The sequence below is a fragment of the Diadema antillarum genome, unplaced genomic scaffold (genome assembly GCF_040938485.1).
Source record: "Diadema antillarum isolate AM-2024a unplaced genomic scaffold, OU_Dant_1.0 scf00000038, whole genome shotgun sequence".
Classification (NCBI taxonomy): domain Eukaryota; kingdom Metazoa; phylum Echinodermata; class Echinoidea; order Diadematoida; family Diadematidae; genus Diadema; species Diadema antillarum.
In genome coordinates, this window is record NW_027270927.1 from 3,652,584 (window position 1) to 3,670,324 (window position 17,741).

At 40.5% G+C, this 17,741-nt stretch overlaps 3 protein-coding genes across 3 annotated transcripts in view; all 3 read left to right on the forward strand.

Annotated features, from left to right (window-relative positions):
* The first annotated feature begins 377 nt into the window (after positions 1 to 377).
* Positions 378 to 17,741, forward strand: part of LOC139710331 (cyclin-dependent kinase 4-like) — a 56,236-nt gene continuing 38,872 nt past the window's right edge. Inside the window, exon 1 of the mRNA XM_071622257.1 lies at positions 378 to 692. The gene's annotated coding sequence lies outside the window, so the exon portion shown is untranslated. The remainder of the gene's footprint in view (positions 693 to 17,741) is intronic.
* Positions 11,848 to 13,732, forward strand: LOC139709896 (uncharacterized). Its single transcript, XM_071621855.1, has 2 exons — positions 11,848 to 13,206; positions 13,700 to 13,732. The coding sequence occupies exons 1-2, from the start codon at positions 11,848 to 11,850 to the stop codon at positions 13,730 to 13,732; spliced, it is 1,392 nt and encodes a 463-aa protein (XP_071477956.1).
* On the forward strand, positions 13,825 to 15,933 carry LOC139709906 (uncharacterized). Its single transcript, XM_071621867.1, has one exon. It carries the CDS (start codon positions 13,825 to 13,827, stop codon positions 15,931 to 15,933), a length of 2,109 nt encoding a protein of 702 aa, XP_071477968.1.

Sequence of the window (17,741 nt, forward strand, 5' to 3'; positions counted from 1 at the left end):
ACTCCTCGTTTGCCACTTGGTACTGGGGCCGGTGTCCCCAAGAACCGTTCGGGCAGGTGCACTGCTTTTGCAATTCGTGCACTTTGTGTTGACTTTTTAGGAAAAGACCTTCGAGATAAGCTGAACACAGAGAACATGGTATCCTAAACAAGGGTGTTTATCCTCTTATGGAACCTAGGGCTCGGCCTAAATGTCGAGGAACACGTACGTACGTCAACCATACTAACTATCAAAATATTTTATATAATGAAATTATATATCCATTAGTCTAACGGAGTATTTGTTTTATCTTGTCATGTCTGTGTAACTAGTTACCTGATTGCGCATCCTTTCTCTTTGTATGTGTGACACTTTCTTCATTTTATGAGAAATAAAACACAACAAAAGCTTGAAAACCATTCTTCCCAGATAAAAAAAAGGAAGAAAAAGCTATATCACAAAGGGTGTTCCAGAGCTTTGTATTGACATAGGAATGTCGTCATAGGTCCATAGCCCACATGGCAATCGAACCGCGCTTGCTACCACGCAAGGTTAGAGATCAGCTGCGTGCAGATGCAGGTTCCAGACCCACAGACTTGTAAACAAAAGAACAGGCACGATAGTGCGCCGTGTCACACCACGCTACCCGGGGCGCCGAGTGAGTGTACCGCACCGTGATGGCCCGCCTTGTTGGCTGGTGAGGCAAAGGGGAGGTGAGTGTGGGGTATGGGTGCTGGCGATGTTCTTTCGATTTTGCCTACAATGTACACACCTGTTGAATGCACGTGGTTACTTGAAGTGTTGTGGAACTTGTTATTTAAAGTTTTGAGTAGACAAGGTAGAAACGCGATTCATCTCGACGTTCCAAGACAGCAAGCTGTGCTTATCAATTTCAATTTAAATACCAATAGTATACCAGTATTGCTTCATTGTTGTAAAACTCAGGCTTATGCTGTGGTATAAAAGCCCACTTGCCATCTAATTGCTGCATGTATTCTGTAACTTTCTTGTCGCAGATATAAATATCTATTTAATTTCTTAATTATTAATTCAAATGAGTAACTGCAGGCTGCACTAGTGTTGGATCTCCAAGTGTTTTTGACATGTTTCTAGTTACGAAACAGCACCAGTCCAAACAATGAATCATTTGCCCAATGTGGAAATCAGGGCTTAATTGTAGATATCTGTGTGGAGTATTGGTCCCTCATGTGTATATTAATGGCTTTAGAAATGTCCTTGTGATATCTGACTGTTTTTATTACAAAATTCTTCACAGCAGAGATTTTGTGCAAATCTACAGTGTGATATGTGGATTGCAGTGCAGTGGTAAAGTATCATTAATGTTGTTGCAAGATAATCAGAGAAATCACATAATTTACGCAATATCTTTAGAAATTGTGAATTCATGAGAAATGCTCCAGACGACCAGTTGACAATATGTCATCCCATTCATCTAGATCCAAGTTTATTTCAATATGAATGACAGTACCCGTAAACAGTTTTACAACTTTAATCATGTTAGTTTGCAATCACTTTTTGCAACACACATTGCTGAATATCTCTTTAAAAAATGTAAGTGAAGTTTATGTGATAGACCATCAAGTTCCTTCCAGCACAGGCCTAAATAATGAAAGGGGATAAGGTCAAGGATTAAGCTTTTCCTTTTGCCAGAGCTCTAAAATCCACCTCGTGAAAAGGCCACCTAGACAATTGACTTCTCAACTTGTCGGGTCAACTTGTTTCAAATAGGACACATTAGAAATGTCTTGTGGGACCAGTGTTTTCACATCATGACTACTACTGTTACTGAGAGAAGGTGTATTATAATCATTGTTGTTCTTATCAGTGCTGTTATACATCATTTTGGCTGTCATGGCTAGGGTACACACCGGTACAAATTTGGCTGTTTTCATGGTTTTCATATTTTCATTTTTGTGAGAAGTAGTAGCAGCAGTATGATCATTGTTATTTCATTACCATTGTTTATGTACTTATTTTGCTTTGAGCCTGAAATTATTAGCATCATTGATATCATTTTCCATTAAGAACCACATGAGACCATTTGTTCTACCAGTGTATGTGCCCCCTCTGGATGTTCCTCGAAGTCATAAAAAGAGAATTGTGAGAGGTCGGATATAATGTGCTCTCTGGCTGATTTGAGTTTTCGGGAGTAAAGTGAGGTTTTACATGGAAGTATAGATCAGAGGGAGGTTGTGTGAAATAATTGTGAAACAGAAGCTTAACAGCTAACAGAGTGTGTGACAAAGTTAAATTATACTTCACAGAACCCTTCCCCCCCCCCTTCCCTTTGCCCTCCTCCCCCCCCCCCTTCCCTTTGCCCTCCTCAAAATCTACCCTAAGTAAATGAATGCGTGGTATAAAGGCCACCTCTCTTCCTACCGAAATGCTGGAGTATAGATCTATTCAAGTTGAATTCCTTTGTTGCGCCTACAATGTAATTCAGTTGGTTTTTAAAGGACCCCGCGCATAGAGCCTGCATTGATTGTTAAGCATCTTCACTCCACATTGCTGGCTTTGTTTTCTGGCTGGAATGTGCGGAGGCTCTGAAAGGGCTGCCCAGGGTCACATTCCGAGGAGTATTACACTTACAGGAGACCAGTTGTCTGCTCTTTTAACCCCACAATTCAGTAAAGAACCAGGGAAAGCCTGTTAAACTCAAGCCTTTTCTATGTTTTTAATTGTTCCAAAGTGAAAGTGTAATTCTTGAGAGTTATACATGTACAAGGAATATTTACTGTGCTGGTATCTATCATTAGTTACGTTCAGACGGGAGCCCTTAACCTCGAAGTTAGGAAACTTCGAGGTTAGAGCTTGTAGTTAGGGACCGTGAAGACGCACTCGTAGTTAGCAAACCTCGAGGTTTGCTCGAAGTTTCGAGCCACGAGAAATCTTATGGTTAGCGCTCTAACCACGAGCCGCGGGGGGTCCCCACTCGTAGTTAAGCACCGTGTGGACACAAAACACAACGAACTCGAAGTTAAGAGTGACCTCGCCGTAAACTCCGGCCCCCACAATTTCCCTCTGCTTCCGGGTCAACCTCCCAAACGTACACCACAAATACACCACACGTGAAAAACCTATGACGCATGACACAACAACATCATCTTTTCTTCCCATGCGCTTGATCTCTGAAACTGAACACGTCGAACTCGCTATCAAACTGTATTCTATATTCTTCTCCGACGCTAAAAAAATGTTTTCGACGAATATCTTCATAAAGGCATAAAGTCATCAGTGCAGTGCTATCTCTGCATACCATGACAGAGAAAAAGAGTACCCGTAAGCGAGTCCGACAGGGTTCGACTAAAGAATAAATAGACGCCTTGTTAGCAGTGTGGGCTGAAACTTCCGGTTTTGTGGTTTTAACATCGAGTAGGACCCACTCGTAGTTACGGGGGGGCAGAAGCTTAACCTCGAAGTTTCGTAACCTCGAGGTTAAGATTCGTCGTGTGGACACACGTCGTAGTTAGGGGGGAAGAGCGAAACCTCGAGGTTTCCTAACCTCGAGGTTAGGGCCTGCCGTCTGAACGTAACTAGTGCTTTTTAACCCGTTGAGGACAAATCCCGAGTATACTTGGGCAGGTGTTTATGGGAAATGTTGTAGCAAAATCAGCCTGTCCTCAACGGGTTAATAGCTAGAGGCCCCCAACAAGATTTGCCCCAATATATTCAAATGAAATAACATAAATGCCATATCACTCCATGTTTTTCTCTTGTCTACTTTTCATAGTTTTTAACAAGTGGCCTTAGAGATGTGTATTGAGAATAGATTCATCATCATAATCCTATAATTATGATCCCAATCCAAAGCCTCATGCCCCATAATAACATAATTATTGCAAATTATGATTGTTCTTTTTTATCCTTTTTTTTTTCTATCAATACATTTTACTCTGGTCAACCTCTGTTGTTTTTTTGCCAATATGTTCTTTCTCATGTTGTAGGCCTAAATGTTATCTTCTGTTCTGTATCATATTGTGTTTTATGCTGTAAAATGATATACGGACTCCCCGAAAACACAGCAGTGAGGCTGATAGTGGGTCTTTTAAAATTGTATTGAAATAAATAAAACAAATAAGACAAGAATGAATCTAGCACTGCCTCTGGGCTCATTTCATGTACTCACAATATATATCTACTTTTATTCTTTCTTTTTTAATGCTAGACACTTTCCTTAAACATTTCAGCGGTTTGCAACCCTTGGAATGATTGTGATATATGCATATTGCCTTCCCAAAGTGAAAGGTTTGTGAAATGTTGGTATCAGTTTCAGAGAAGTTTGATATTGCACCATACCGAGTCAGAGCTAGCTGAAATGGATGCCTTTCCTTCAGATTTTAGGGAATTGGCTGGCATCCACGAATTACTTCTTTAATCAGAAATACCCAGGGACATTTTAATTGATTAAGAGAGTATGATATGGAGAAGAATTAAAAAAAAAATCCAGCTGATGCATAAACAGAGCATGGTAATTCCTGAGAACAACAGGATATGAAACAACCTCAGCCAGTTGTTACCAAAATAGTGATTTCAGATTGCAAGAAAGTATGGTCATAGACTTCATATAGTCAGGGGGATGGCTGTTCAGTGTAAATAAATTTTGAAATGGAGCTTTGTAATAGAGCTGGCAGTATTGCGCGAGAAGATTTAGAAAGATTATTGATAATTACTTTGATAGATTAAAAGAAGACCGGTCTCTCTGTGGTTAATTTGCAGTGTTTAAACACAGTAAAGTGTGTGTAATTGCAGGTTGTTCTCATCATAAATATAAAACTTAAAAGAGACAAAATGTAAGGTATAATCTGTTTTTATTTTGAGTGAGGTTGAAAAAGACAAAAAAGGAAAATCAAAATTATATGATCGAAAAAGAAAAAAATCAATTTGCATTTACAGAAGAAACTTCAAAGTGCTTAGCCCAGCTGTTATCGGAATCTGTTTGATTAAAGAGACAAAGTAAAATTTTGTATGGTATCATCTTTTATGTTAAATGAGAGCATTAAGAAATACAAATGGAAAACAGGAATGTGATTGAAAAGGAAAAATCAGTTTGCAAGAAATTCAAGGTTTCTTAGCCCTTGCTGTTATCAGAAATTTCTTTGATTAAAGAATATCACAGTACAAGAAATGTCATGGTTGTATGATTGTCATGGGTAACCAAAGCCCGAATGAGCAGATTGCAATGTTCTTGTTACCTGCTGTGGAGGCCAATACTTCTGCTGTGGCCTCCACCAGTTCTCTACTCATCTACAACAAATACATCATTAATGCATCATAAACATGATCATTTCAGATTCCACAACTATTTATGATTACAAAGTGCATCATCATCTTTTAATAGAATATGCTTTCCTTGGGGGAGATGATGGCAGTTTATTTACTTTTTTTTATGCCTCCGCCACGAAGTGGTGCCGGAGGCATTATGTTTTCGGGTTGTCCGTCCGTCCGTCCGTCCGTCCTTCCGTCCGTCCGTCCTTCCGTCCGTCCGTAATGAATTTTGTGGACAGGGTAACTATCAAAACCTTTTGAGGTAGACTAATGAAACTTGGCATGTATGTGTATTAGGGGGTGAAGTTGTGCCTATCAACTTTTGGGTGCACATGCTCAAGGTCAAAGGTCAAAAGGTCAAGGTCAAATGCTTAAAATTGCACTATTTCCCCCATATCTATGCAATGCCTGAAGATATTTTCTTGAAAATTAGTGTATACATGTATTACCCAATTAAGATTCTTTGGTGAAAGTTTGGGGTCATGAGGTCAAAAGGTCAAAGGTCAAAAGGTCAAGTAAAATGTTAAAATTTCACTTTTTTCTCTGTATCTTGGAAATTGTTCAAAGTATCTTTATGGAACAAAGTATACATGCATGTACTGACTGTCAGTAGGTAGCTAGGGAATTTGGGGTTTATGGGGTCAAAGGTCAGGGGTCAAAGGTCAAGGGCAATACTTAGAAATTTTACTTTTTTCCTTATATTTATGCAATGCCAGCAGGATTATTTTTTTAAAACTTAATGTATGCATGTATATTACCCACTAGAGATTCTCTGGGATTTTTTTTTTTTTGCCAAGAAGGTCAAAGGTCAAAAGGTCAAAGATCAAGTGAAAGTGCTGAACTTACTACTTTTTCCATATCTCAGAAGCGGCTCAAGTAATCTTTAAACTTAGTACATATTTATGTATGTTCTGCCTGACAGTGATTCTCTTATGAATCAAAGGCCAGATGAAAATGATAACAATTTACTGTTCAATACAGAAATTGCACTTTTTCTCCATACCTTGAAAATTACTCAAGTGCGTAAACTTATGAAAGGGTCAAAGTCGAAGTTAAAGTACATGCTCTCCTATTCATCCAATTCAACATAGGTCAAGGAAGGTAAACATTCGATGCATTTGTGACAAACATGTCATTTTAATATTTTGCCAATTTTGTGAAAATGTAATCACACATTGTCCACATGTACTATAGACCTATTAGGAGAATCGTGCATTATGGCGGAGGCATACCAGTCGCCATAGCGACATTTCTAGTTTTTTAGTAGGAGCCTTTCAAAATATCTCCACTTCATGATATTTTTGTTTTTGTTTTGTTTTTGTGTTTTGTTTTTCTTTTCTGAGGTAGTCGAAATTTCTGCTCTTGGCACTCACATTGTTAATAGGGCTGAGGTTTTGCCAAGAACTGAGATGCTCTCTATACCTCTCTACAAGTACAACTCAAAAAGGTCAGATGCCACTCAATTCTCAGCATTATTGATGGGAATCTAAAAAAAAAAATACAGAAAATCAGCATAAGATAGATAAATGGAAACATGTTTCCATTTCCAAGTATTTGTTCAAGTGAATTTTGCAGATGTCGAGGACAACCACCTCTCCATAACTACAATGCATTTTTGCTCATTAACCACTAGCTTAATCATCACTATTATGTGCTCCATCCAAAGACACTTGCGGAACCCCCTCTCCACCTCCACCCCCCCCCCCCCAAAAAAAAAACCTCCAATATAAATGACCGATACTATAACTCATCAATTGTATGGGTTTTATACCGTATTTCCTCAGAAGATAAAAGGCATGTGATGTTGAACAATAAGGTTGCCACTAGGCTCACCCCACCCATTCCATGTGATTTCCTGTTGAGCCATTTTCCCCAAGAATTTGAGCAAACGACGTCAGGGAAAACTACGAAGGTAATTGCATTCAACTATTCTTCAGAGGCTAAACACTTTGTTTCTTTTCCATATAAAAAGGTGGATGAGATATTAAAAAAAAAATGACTCTTGGAAAAAGTGGTCTGTTCTTTTGTTAGAGATGGGTACAGTATGTCCCATAAATGTAGTCAGTGTTCATCTTTCTGTTTTGTACTCCTTTTTTATGTAGAGCTACATGTACATATACTCTGATGGCAATAGAAGTAACCGATCCCTTCAACTCTGAATTCAAATACAAAGACATTGTGTTGACATTTGATTTGCCGCCTTGTTTCTCCAGTTTTAATCAATAAAAAAAGATGCCAGTCTTGATGTGGATAAGTACACTGAGAGTTGCAATTTCAAAAGGAAAGATAATGTGAAATAGAAGATGCATTGCCTGAAAGCTGTTCAATGAAATCAGCTCAAGAAATCCTGAGCAAGATCACTCAAATTCTTGTGACAAGACAATTGTGACTGCTTTAAAAAAGAAGAAAAGTTTTTACATCATCCCAAGTTGCACTGTATGTTAGTGGGCTATTCATACAGGTATCACAGTCCTTTGCATATTATGACCTCCATTGTGTTCTGTTGGTATTTAACTTGATGTTTAGGACGAAATGGTTCAAAATATGACCATACAGCTCACTTCAGCAAAATTGCCATCGTGCTCATTTTTTGTCTCGCTTTTTGTAATGCTTTATTTTTGCAAAACAATCATCCACAATACGATACCAGGAATCTCACATTGTTTAACTCTTGCCCACTTTCTTCACAGATTGGCACAGTATGTCTGGAAACCAATCATCAGTGAATAGAGATTTCCTAATCTCTCTAATCCCTAATCCCTGTCATTATTGTGTCACCAAGATCTTTCTGTTTGACAGAGTCACACACCTTCACCTGAGTGGGCTTTGTTTACTTTATTACGTCAAAATTTGGATGGGTGACTGAATGCTAATGAAAAACTTGACAAGTTCAGTTGTACTTAACATGCAAAAATTGATGCCTGGGCATACAAAGGTTAAATGAGAACTTTGTACCCCCCCCCCCCCATCCCCCAATCTTTTGGCATGTACAATTGTATATATGCAGTTATACCCCTTTATAACCCAGTTTGCACTCTATGATCTATAACTCCCCTTGATAAAAAGAGCACAGACAAAAACAGAACAGTGAAAGTTTCATTCAGATTTAAAAAAAAAGAAAAATGAAATGATATCAAAATTCCTTATATTTTTACAGAATAGTGATATTAGTCACTGATTACACCTCTTCATTACCTTGAACTTTGTTGTTGGAATAAAAATATATTGAAAACGTGTGTGCTGATAATGGAAGTTGACAGTGTAAAGAGTAACAAGTTCATATTTAAATGTCCCTACCTCTAAATTACCATAGAATTATGAAGCATATGGCATGTGATATTATGGAACTCAATGAAAAGAAAAACAACTTCTTGAGAGTTTGTATGCAAGCTAGAAGGAGACTTTCTAGAAACGACATCATATTCTAATCTGATTATTTTATACATTTGATTTATTTCTACATTATAAAACAAAAATTGTTATAGTTTCAAGTCATAATTTACATATTCTTTGTGGAGGACCAATAAAAGCCTATTAAGCTTGACGGGTAAAGAACCCAAATTAAATACAAGACTTTTAAAACTTTAAAATAGGGGTACAAAATATATAAATTGCAAATGGTACACAAGCAATGAGGGTTAGAGAAGGAAAAGGATGCAGCACTGGCAGAAAATACATAACTAAGGTGCTAGTTACAGAAAGTGCAAATGAAGTTAAGTTATTTCTAAACTGCTTGAATGACTTGGAGTTTTTCAGTTTGTATGGTATTTATTATTCCATGCAGCAGGACTTTGATAAGAAAATTGTTGACTTTGCTAAATCAGTTCAGTAAAGGGGAGGGTGAAAGTTTTGCAGATTTCTATTACAAGAATTAATATTACCTGTTGAGATGAAAACAATTTTTGCCATGCAAATTTTGTTGCAGAAAAATTCCTGTTTGAAGAGAAATTTCAATCTTTAATTGATATTGTTTTTATTTCTTTTTGATTGGGCAGAAGTTGGAAATAGATAATGTGTGCTGATTTTTATATGAATAGCTTCTTTTTGTTTACAACAAATGAATACATTTCACTTTCTTTAGATGAATAGCCCTTAACTCAAATGAGGTGAAATGAGAGACTGATATTATTTCAACACATGTTTCTAAAGGTTAAAAATTGCATTTTTCAAATTATGCCAAGTAATTATGCCTCTTGAAGAGCAGATTGATGAGACTATTCCAAGACAGTTTGTCATGAAGGTAACACCCCCCAAAAAGTTACACTTTGTATGTTTTTACTTTTATGTAATAAGAAAAGAAATTGTTATGCTCATAAGTTCTAAATATCATTAGTTTCAGTCCTTCCTGCATTCAAAATTAACTTATTTGCCTGCATCCATGTACATCAGATTCCTTCAATTTTGAGTATATTGTCATATTTGGTAAATCATTGCTAGACATAGAAGTTTGTGTCATCAGCAAACAAAATAATTATGATGCAGTGATTGAGAACAATTTGGCAAATCAGTGTCAAAAGGTAGAGGGCCAAGAATGGAACCCTGAGGCACTCCACATCTCCACCACCTTATCTGATTTGAATCCTTCAGAAGATATGCTAGTCTATATAGAAAGAGGTGTTAATTGGTCACACCTCCTAATTAGCGCTAATTAACTAATTAACGTCCTCCTTCCGTTGCTTCCGGAAGTCTAGTGTTTTAAGGATGAACTAATTAATTAGTCATCCTCTTTCGTCACTCCCCTAATTAGCGAACTTCCCTCCATCTTCACGAAGGGGAGATGCGTAATATATGAATGTTTATGAAATGAACTTATGAATATATGCATCGGTAGTGTGTTGGTGAATATTGCTGCACTGTAGTTGTGCAGTGCAGTTTTGCTGGATGAGGATTGCATGAGTACTATAACGGTCCATGGTGACTTACACATTGTATCCAGCTGCCACGATAAATGGTAATGCACAGGGTGAGTATCCAAACAGCGATCAAGAGTGTATCCACAAGCACAAAGTTTTCATTCTCGGTGTATATTGTACACAAGGGTATGCAGAATGCGAGTGTACATCATGTACATAGATCATGGCATAAAGGAGAGAGCAAGTTCACACGGCGATAGCCTACATGAGAATGGTGAGGCGATCAGAGTTTCACTTTACCTCGCTGTGCACAATGTATAGGGAGAACAAGCCCGGTTCAAGGCAGGAAACCAAGAAACAATATTCCAGTAGCCAAGGTGGGAGAAGTTCTTTGTGAGAGTTTAAAACAAAGAGTCCAAGACAGGAAGGTAGGTATGAAAGCCCGGTTCAAGACAGGAAACCAAGAAACAATATTCCAGTAGCCATGGTAGGGGAAGTTCTTTGTGAGATTTTAAAACAAAGAGTCCAAGACAGGAAGGTAGATATATCAAGACCGGGGGAATACAATGTAGCTATACAGGGCCAAGGGATGCACGATTTAAGCAACTGTAGAGACTGAGGATGCGGGGGGGGGGGGGGGGAGATTGGAAAACAATGGGAGTATGGTAGAGCTATGCTGTACAAAGAGGACGTGGCCAAGTTGACTCGATGAATGGGGACAAAAGCAGGGTGCATAGATGGGGGGAGGTTGGCAGGAAGACTGGTTAAAGAGAGGGAGACAATGAAGAATGGGGGTGAAGGGGACAAAGGGCTATGGTCAATTCCAATGACCAGTGGGGGGCAAGGGTGTGTGACCAATGGGAATGAAGACAAGGCCTACTCCAGCATACCCGTTACAAAATGCCGCGCTGTGATTGGTCAAGAAGGGTGACGGTGGTCAGCCCTCTGGAGATCGGGGTGAGTTGTGATTGGTGGTAGTGAGTGAATGTATGTATGGCGGGTAATACAAACCTGTGGAGAAGGCACATACGCAGTGTAATAAAAGTGGCAAAATGAAGATATATATAGATTTAAACTTTTAGGCTTTCTCAACATTCGATGATCTTCGTTCATGACATTGACATTTTTTTCGCTACGTCAACGTTATATCGATGGAGAGGGGGCAACGCTGAGTCACCATGATCACCACGGCTGAACTTGTACAGCGTTTGCACGATTGTAAATGCCTCGCTGACGTGTCTGCTCTTAGAGAGGAACTCTACGAAGAGTTAGAACCTGAACAGCACTGTTTGATTTTCACGAGGACAACTCACTTTTTACAACAGGAAGATGCCCCGCAGAGTTTCCACAATCACCCGAGTACAGGTACGTTACATCATTTCTTTCTTTCTTTTTTATGTTTTGTAGATTGTTTCAATTTGTATCCGGTACATGTAAAATTCGCCGTTGAAAGTGATTTCGCTCGTAGGACTATACGTTAAAGAGGTTCACAGTGAGAGTGCAAGAATGCAATACGCAAATGGTATGTATGTTAGACACATCTCAATAAGCAATTCTTAGCGTTGATGCTAATCCGCTCTTCGATATATTTCACGTCATAGATGACCACAGCTGGAGGAGGAGTCCCCAACCCGGTCCAAGTACCAGTCATATCGGAGGAGCACGGTCAACTGGTGGCAGTTCAACTCATCCAAGCGAGGAGGAACATCCAACGACAGTGCCAGCAGCAATGACACGTAGAGCTGAGAGGCTTCAAACATCCGGAGCCGGGAGAGGGAGTACGTCATCCATCGCAGGCAGGAAGCGGCAGGCCGAGGAGCACGCTCTCCCCCAACTACACGCTCAACAGTTACCATTGTACAATGTGAGAAAGGTCAGTCAGAGACATTGTAAAAAGTATAATGCCGCCATGACTGATTACACAGTTTCTTTTAACCCGGTTGGAAGAAACGGCCCCATGATTGACATGCTACCTCGTGTGAATGGGATGTTCGATAACATTGTAGATGAGATGATAGAGGGTGCTCGGGACAGAGATTTCGTTAGAGTTGTTTTTAATGCCCCAAGACTGGATAAACCAATCAGCATGCCATTTGTTAGGAAGGACCAGTTGAGGCACGACGCCTTCAGCACCAAATTACAGGCAACGCTGCAATCACACGAGGAGTTGTCACTAGACGAAAATTGTACGTTTAATGTCATACATTTGACCATGCCTGAGGGGGGAAAATCAAGTCGAAGGTTTGTGAACATAAATGAAAAACTGTTGAAAATGCGCAGCATCATTCGCATCAAAAATCGTGGAGTGGATGAGATGTGTTGCGCGAGAGCGATTGTAACGGGTATCGCTAGGTTAGAAAAAGACCCAGACTGGGGTTCGATAAGACAAAGTTATGGCAAACAAGCAGACTATGCGAGAGCCTTGCATAGGGAAGCGAATGTCCCGTATGGAAAATGCGGTCTGGAAGAGATCAAAGCCTTTGAAAACACTCCTCAAATGAGAGACTATAGAGTCATAGTCATTTCAAAAGAGAATTTGAACACGATAGTATATTCAGGCCCCGAGGATCGAGATCACGCCATATACCTGTACTGGCATGACGAACACTTCGACTTGGTTACCTCCCTCAGCGCATTCTATCGCAGATCTTATTTCTGTGACAAGTGTCTGAAGGGGTACGATGTAAAGCACGAGCACAAATGTGAAAACGCCTGTAACCTGTGTCACGGGAAACACTGTTCCGCACCATCGCAAGACGAAACATTGCGACACTGCTTGAGGTGCAATCGTAACTTCAAGAATGACCTTTGTTATCGCACCCACAAAGAAACGAGGGTCTGTTGGAAATATTTCAAATGTACAGTCTGTAACGTATTATGTAATGTCAAGTTGCTTCAGAAGCACAAAACGTGGCACGAGTGTGGGCAAACATTGTGTAAGATTTGTAACAAGTTTGTATATCCGGGACATATGTGCTATATGCAACCCGTTAAAACCACGCAGAACTTGGATCAGAGTGAGTCCGAGGAAACTGGGGTGGGGGCAGAACCACACGTAGATGTAGATGGTGTTGATGATGTTGAAGTTGTGAGCGATGAAACGGACCAGCCTCATGAAGGGCGCGGAAAGGAAAACAAAAAGAAAAGAAGGAAGAAAAAGAAAAACAGCGCCAAAAAGAAAGAAGCAACCAAATTCATATTCTTTGACTTTGAATGCACGCAAGAGAGCGGGACGCACGTCCCAAATTATTGCGTTGTTCAGAAAGCGTGCTCAGAATGTTGTTCGTTACCCCTTGAAACACCGTGCGACACTTGCGGAACCAAAGAAAAAGTATTCAAGGGGGAAGACACTGGTAACGAATTTTGTCAGTGGTTGTTTGGCAACGAAGAAAATAGAGGCAGTACGGTCATCGCCCACAACTTCAAGGGGTATGATGGAGTTTTTATACAACGTTACTTGTACGAAAACTGCATCATCCCCAAACTGATCATGTCGGGAGGTAAAATCATGACGATGTACGTTGAATTCAGCAAGATCAGATTCATCGATTCGTTAAATTTTTTGCCAATGCCCCTGTCAGCCCTCCCATCCACCTTTGGGATCAAAGAATTGAAGAAGGGCTTCTTTCCTCATTTTTTCAATACGAATGCCAATGCTGACTATGAAGGTCCCATACCCGACGTGAGATATTATAATCCCGGTGGCATGTCGCCAAAGAAGCGGGAAGAATTTCTCGAGTGGCACGCGGGTGAAGTAGCCTCTGGGAAGGTATTTTCTATGCAAAAGGAAATCCACGAATACTGCGTCAGTGATGTAGACATCCTCAGAAGGTGCTGTTTAGAATTTCGGAACTTGTTCAAAAATGTGACGAAATATCACAAATTTGGTGTGATTGACACCGGCGTAGATCCCTTTGAGAACTGCATCACGATCGCAGCTGCCTGCAACCTCGTATTTCGGCGCAACTTTCTGCAAATATACTCAATCGCAGTCATTCCTCCCAGAGGTTACGATCCAAAAGACATACAGTCAAAGTTGGCATTGCGGTATTTGGCGTACGTCAGTCAGTCTGAAGGCGTTCATATTCAGCATGCAAAGAACAAGGGGGAAGTCTGGATCGGTCCTTACAAGGTGGATGGGTTTTGCAGGGAAAACAAAACCGTGTATGAATTTAATGGATGCTGGTGGCACGGCTGTGCGAGATGTTATGAGTACAACACGCCGTCGGGTCGAGAGGGTAAATGTATGGGTGATTTGCACTTAGAGACCGTGATGAAGAAAAATTACATCAAAAAAGTCCTTCCCGACCACAAATATGTTGAAATGTGGTCTTGCGAATGGAAGGAAATCCAAAAAGGTCTGCCAGCGCAATTCACCCAGAACATTCACACTCTCAACCCACACGACGTTGTCACCCTTAACCCTCGCGAAGCCTTCTACGGTGGAAGGACAAATGCAAATTGTTTGTACTATGAATGTGGGGAGGGGGAAAGAATCAGGTACGTGGACTTTACATCCCTGTACCCGAGCATTAACAAGTACGGGTCTTACCCCTTGGGCCATCCAGAGGTCATCACTTCGCATTTTCAAGATGTATCCGCCTATTACGGGCTAGTTAGGTGTAAGGTGTTACCCCCGAAATCCCTCTTACATCCAGTACTGCCAATCAAAATCAATGGGAAATTAATGTTTCCACTCTGTCGCACATGCGCGGAGACGAGACAGAGGACTCAGTGCAACCATGGTACTCAGGAGCGACTGCTCCAAAGCACTTGGGTTTCCCTCGAGCTAATGAAGGCAGTTGAAAAGGGTTATCGAGTACTTGAAATTGAGTCCGTTTGGCACTTTCCAAGAAAAGCACAGTACGACCCCAATACTAACGCGGAGGGTTTATTCACATCCTACATCAATACCTTCCTGAAAATAAAACAAGAAGCCTCTGGATGGCCCGAGTGGGTAAAGTCCGAAGAAGACAAGGCACAGTACGTTAGGGACTACTACCTAAATGAGGGTATACGGCTAGAGCCGAACAAAATTGTAAAGAACAAGGGATTACGGTCCCTTTCGAAACTCATGCTGAATTCTTTTTGGGGACGTTTCGGCATGAGAACCAATCTGCCCAGTATTGAAGTCATAAGTTGTCCTAAAAAATTGTACGATATGTTGACTTCTGATCAGATCATCGTCACCGATTTGAACTTTGTCACGGAGGAAGTGATCGAGGTCAAGTCGGTGAAAAGGGATGAATTTGAGGAGGTGGCTGCTCGATCAAACGTAGTCATAGCCGCATTTACGACAGCGCAGGCGCGTCTTAAACTGTATGATGTCATTGACCGCTTAGACAATCGCGTTTTGTATTTCGATACGGATAGCGTCGTTTATGTAGAGAGAGATTACAACGCCGATGAGTGGCGTCCCGCTTTGGGCGATTACTTGGGAGAATTGACGGACGAACTGGATGGTCATCACATTACGACCTTTTGTTCGGGCGGTCCGAAAAATTACGCCTACCAACTTGAAAATGGTGAGACGCACTGCAAGGTCAAAGGTATCACCTTAAACTACAAAAACTCTCAACTGATCAATTTCGATACCATGCGAGCTATGGTTAGGACTTTTGGAACTGATGATGAGAGACCCATCACTGTCACTGATGACTACCAAATCACGAAAGATGCCAAGAGAAAGCGGATAGAAACTAAAGCAGCTCGCAAGGATTACAGAGTAGTGTACGACAAGAGAGTGGTTCAGCCTGATTTTTCACTTTTCCCTACGGGTATGTCGCACGCGATTAGTTCACGGGTTATAGTTTGATCGAGCAGCAACCATCCTCGAATACTAATCATAAATACGGGGTTCTTTTCATTTCGTTATCATTATTTGCACGTGACTCCTTTCAGTCAACATGTCTGATTCGCCATTCAATTTGAACGATACTTTGCAACATCGACGAATTACGATAGGTATCCGAGTCGTTGTAATTGTTATTACGCTGTTTGTGTTATCGATCATTTCTTTTATCGCCGAGCGTGTATTTCAAGGTAAAAACCTCATTTCAGAGTTATTACTGACGGAATCAAACTTCCTCCCATTTCATAGTAACGTAAGCTATCTACTAAAGCGCAATGGGTCCGAGGCGATGCCTTTTTCCCACGCAATCCAAACCCACTATGTTAATCTTACGGAATTGTCTTAGAAATGTTTGCGCGTGGATCGTGTCGATACCACTCGCCTCATATCTTAATCGAGGCAATAACTTTTTATATTCAGTTCCCACTACATTGTTGTCATTTGTCATTCGGTTTTTCTTGAGTACGGGTAGCTCGCTTTTGAGACGCCGGTGAAGGAAAGAAATCAATCAATCATGGTTTTGAAATTTGTACATCCGTTTACGTGCATCGTAGCGGGTCCCACAGGTAGTGGTAAGACCGTCTTTGTGCGTAAGTTGATAAAGCATAACCAAAGTATGATCGATAGACCATCGCAAAAGATTATGTGGTGTTACGGCGTGTATCAAAATGCTTACGGTGAAATGTTATCCGAGTTTCCAGGTATTGAGTTTATAGATGGGTTTCCGGCTAATTTTGAGAGTACGATCGATCCAAACGTTCGTAATCTATTAATCGTCGATGATTTAATGGCCGAGTGTTCGACCAATGCAAAAATGACCGCTCTTTTCACCCGAGGGTCCCATCATCGTAACCTGTCGATTATTTTCATAGTTCAAAATTTGTTCCATCGGGGTAAAGAGACCCGTACAATCAGTTTAAACGCGCAATATCTAGTCATGTATAAGAATCCGAGGGATAAATCACAAATAATGCATTTGGGGCGACAGCTGTATCCCAGGCAATGCAAAGTATGTGCAAGAGTCTTACGAAGATGCTACTAGGGAGCCGTACGGGTATCTATTGATTGATTTGAAATCGAATACTCTGGAAGAATATAGATTACGAACCAAGATTTTTCCAGATGAGTTTACCGTAGTTTATGTCAGTAAGGTATAATAATCGTTGCAGCGATGAGAAAATCATCATTCTGTCAATATGGTTCATAGACTTAAGAAGCACGAGCATGTCTTGCGAGTGTTGGCCAAGTGCGCTCCAAAACAACGCAAGGCCTACCTACGCCATGCATCGAGGGATCTGGTTACTTGTCTCGCGGAATGTTGCGCCAATACTTTAAAAGGCAATGTACCTCTTACTTCGAATCAAAAGAAGACTTTGTCTAGATGCAAGAAACACATTCGTGCATTAGCCGATAAACGTCACGGGCATCGCAAGAAAAAAGAAATCTTGATTCAAAACGGTGGATTTCTCGGTGCTTTACTCGGTCCAATTTTATCGCTTTTGTTTAAATAAACATCATTTGTGGAAAGTCTTCAAATTTGAAAAGTCAACCTTCTACCCGCATACTGTCCAGAATTGGACGAAGAAATACAGTCTATTTTGAATTCGGAGAATATGTCGGATAAAGAAAAAGTTACTCTTTACAACGAAGCCTTGCAAAGGTATTTGCAGTTGCAACATGGCGAAATGCGACCAAATCCCATTCATATAAGTATCGAAGGTGATAAACACGGAGAATGCTCGACAGAATGAGGCCGAAGGAAATACGATTGT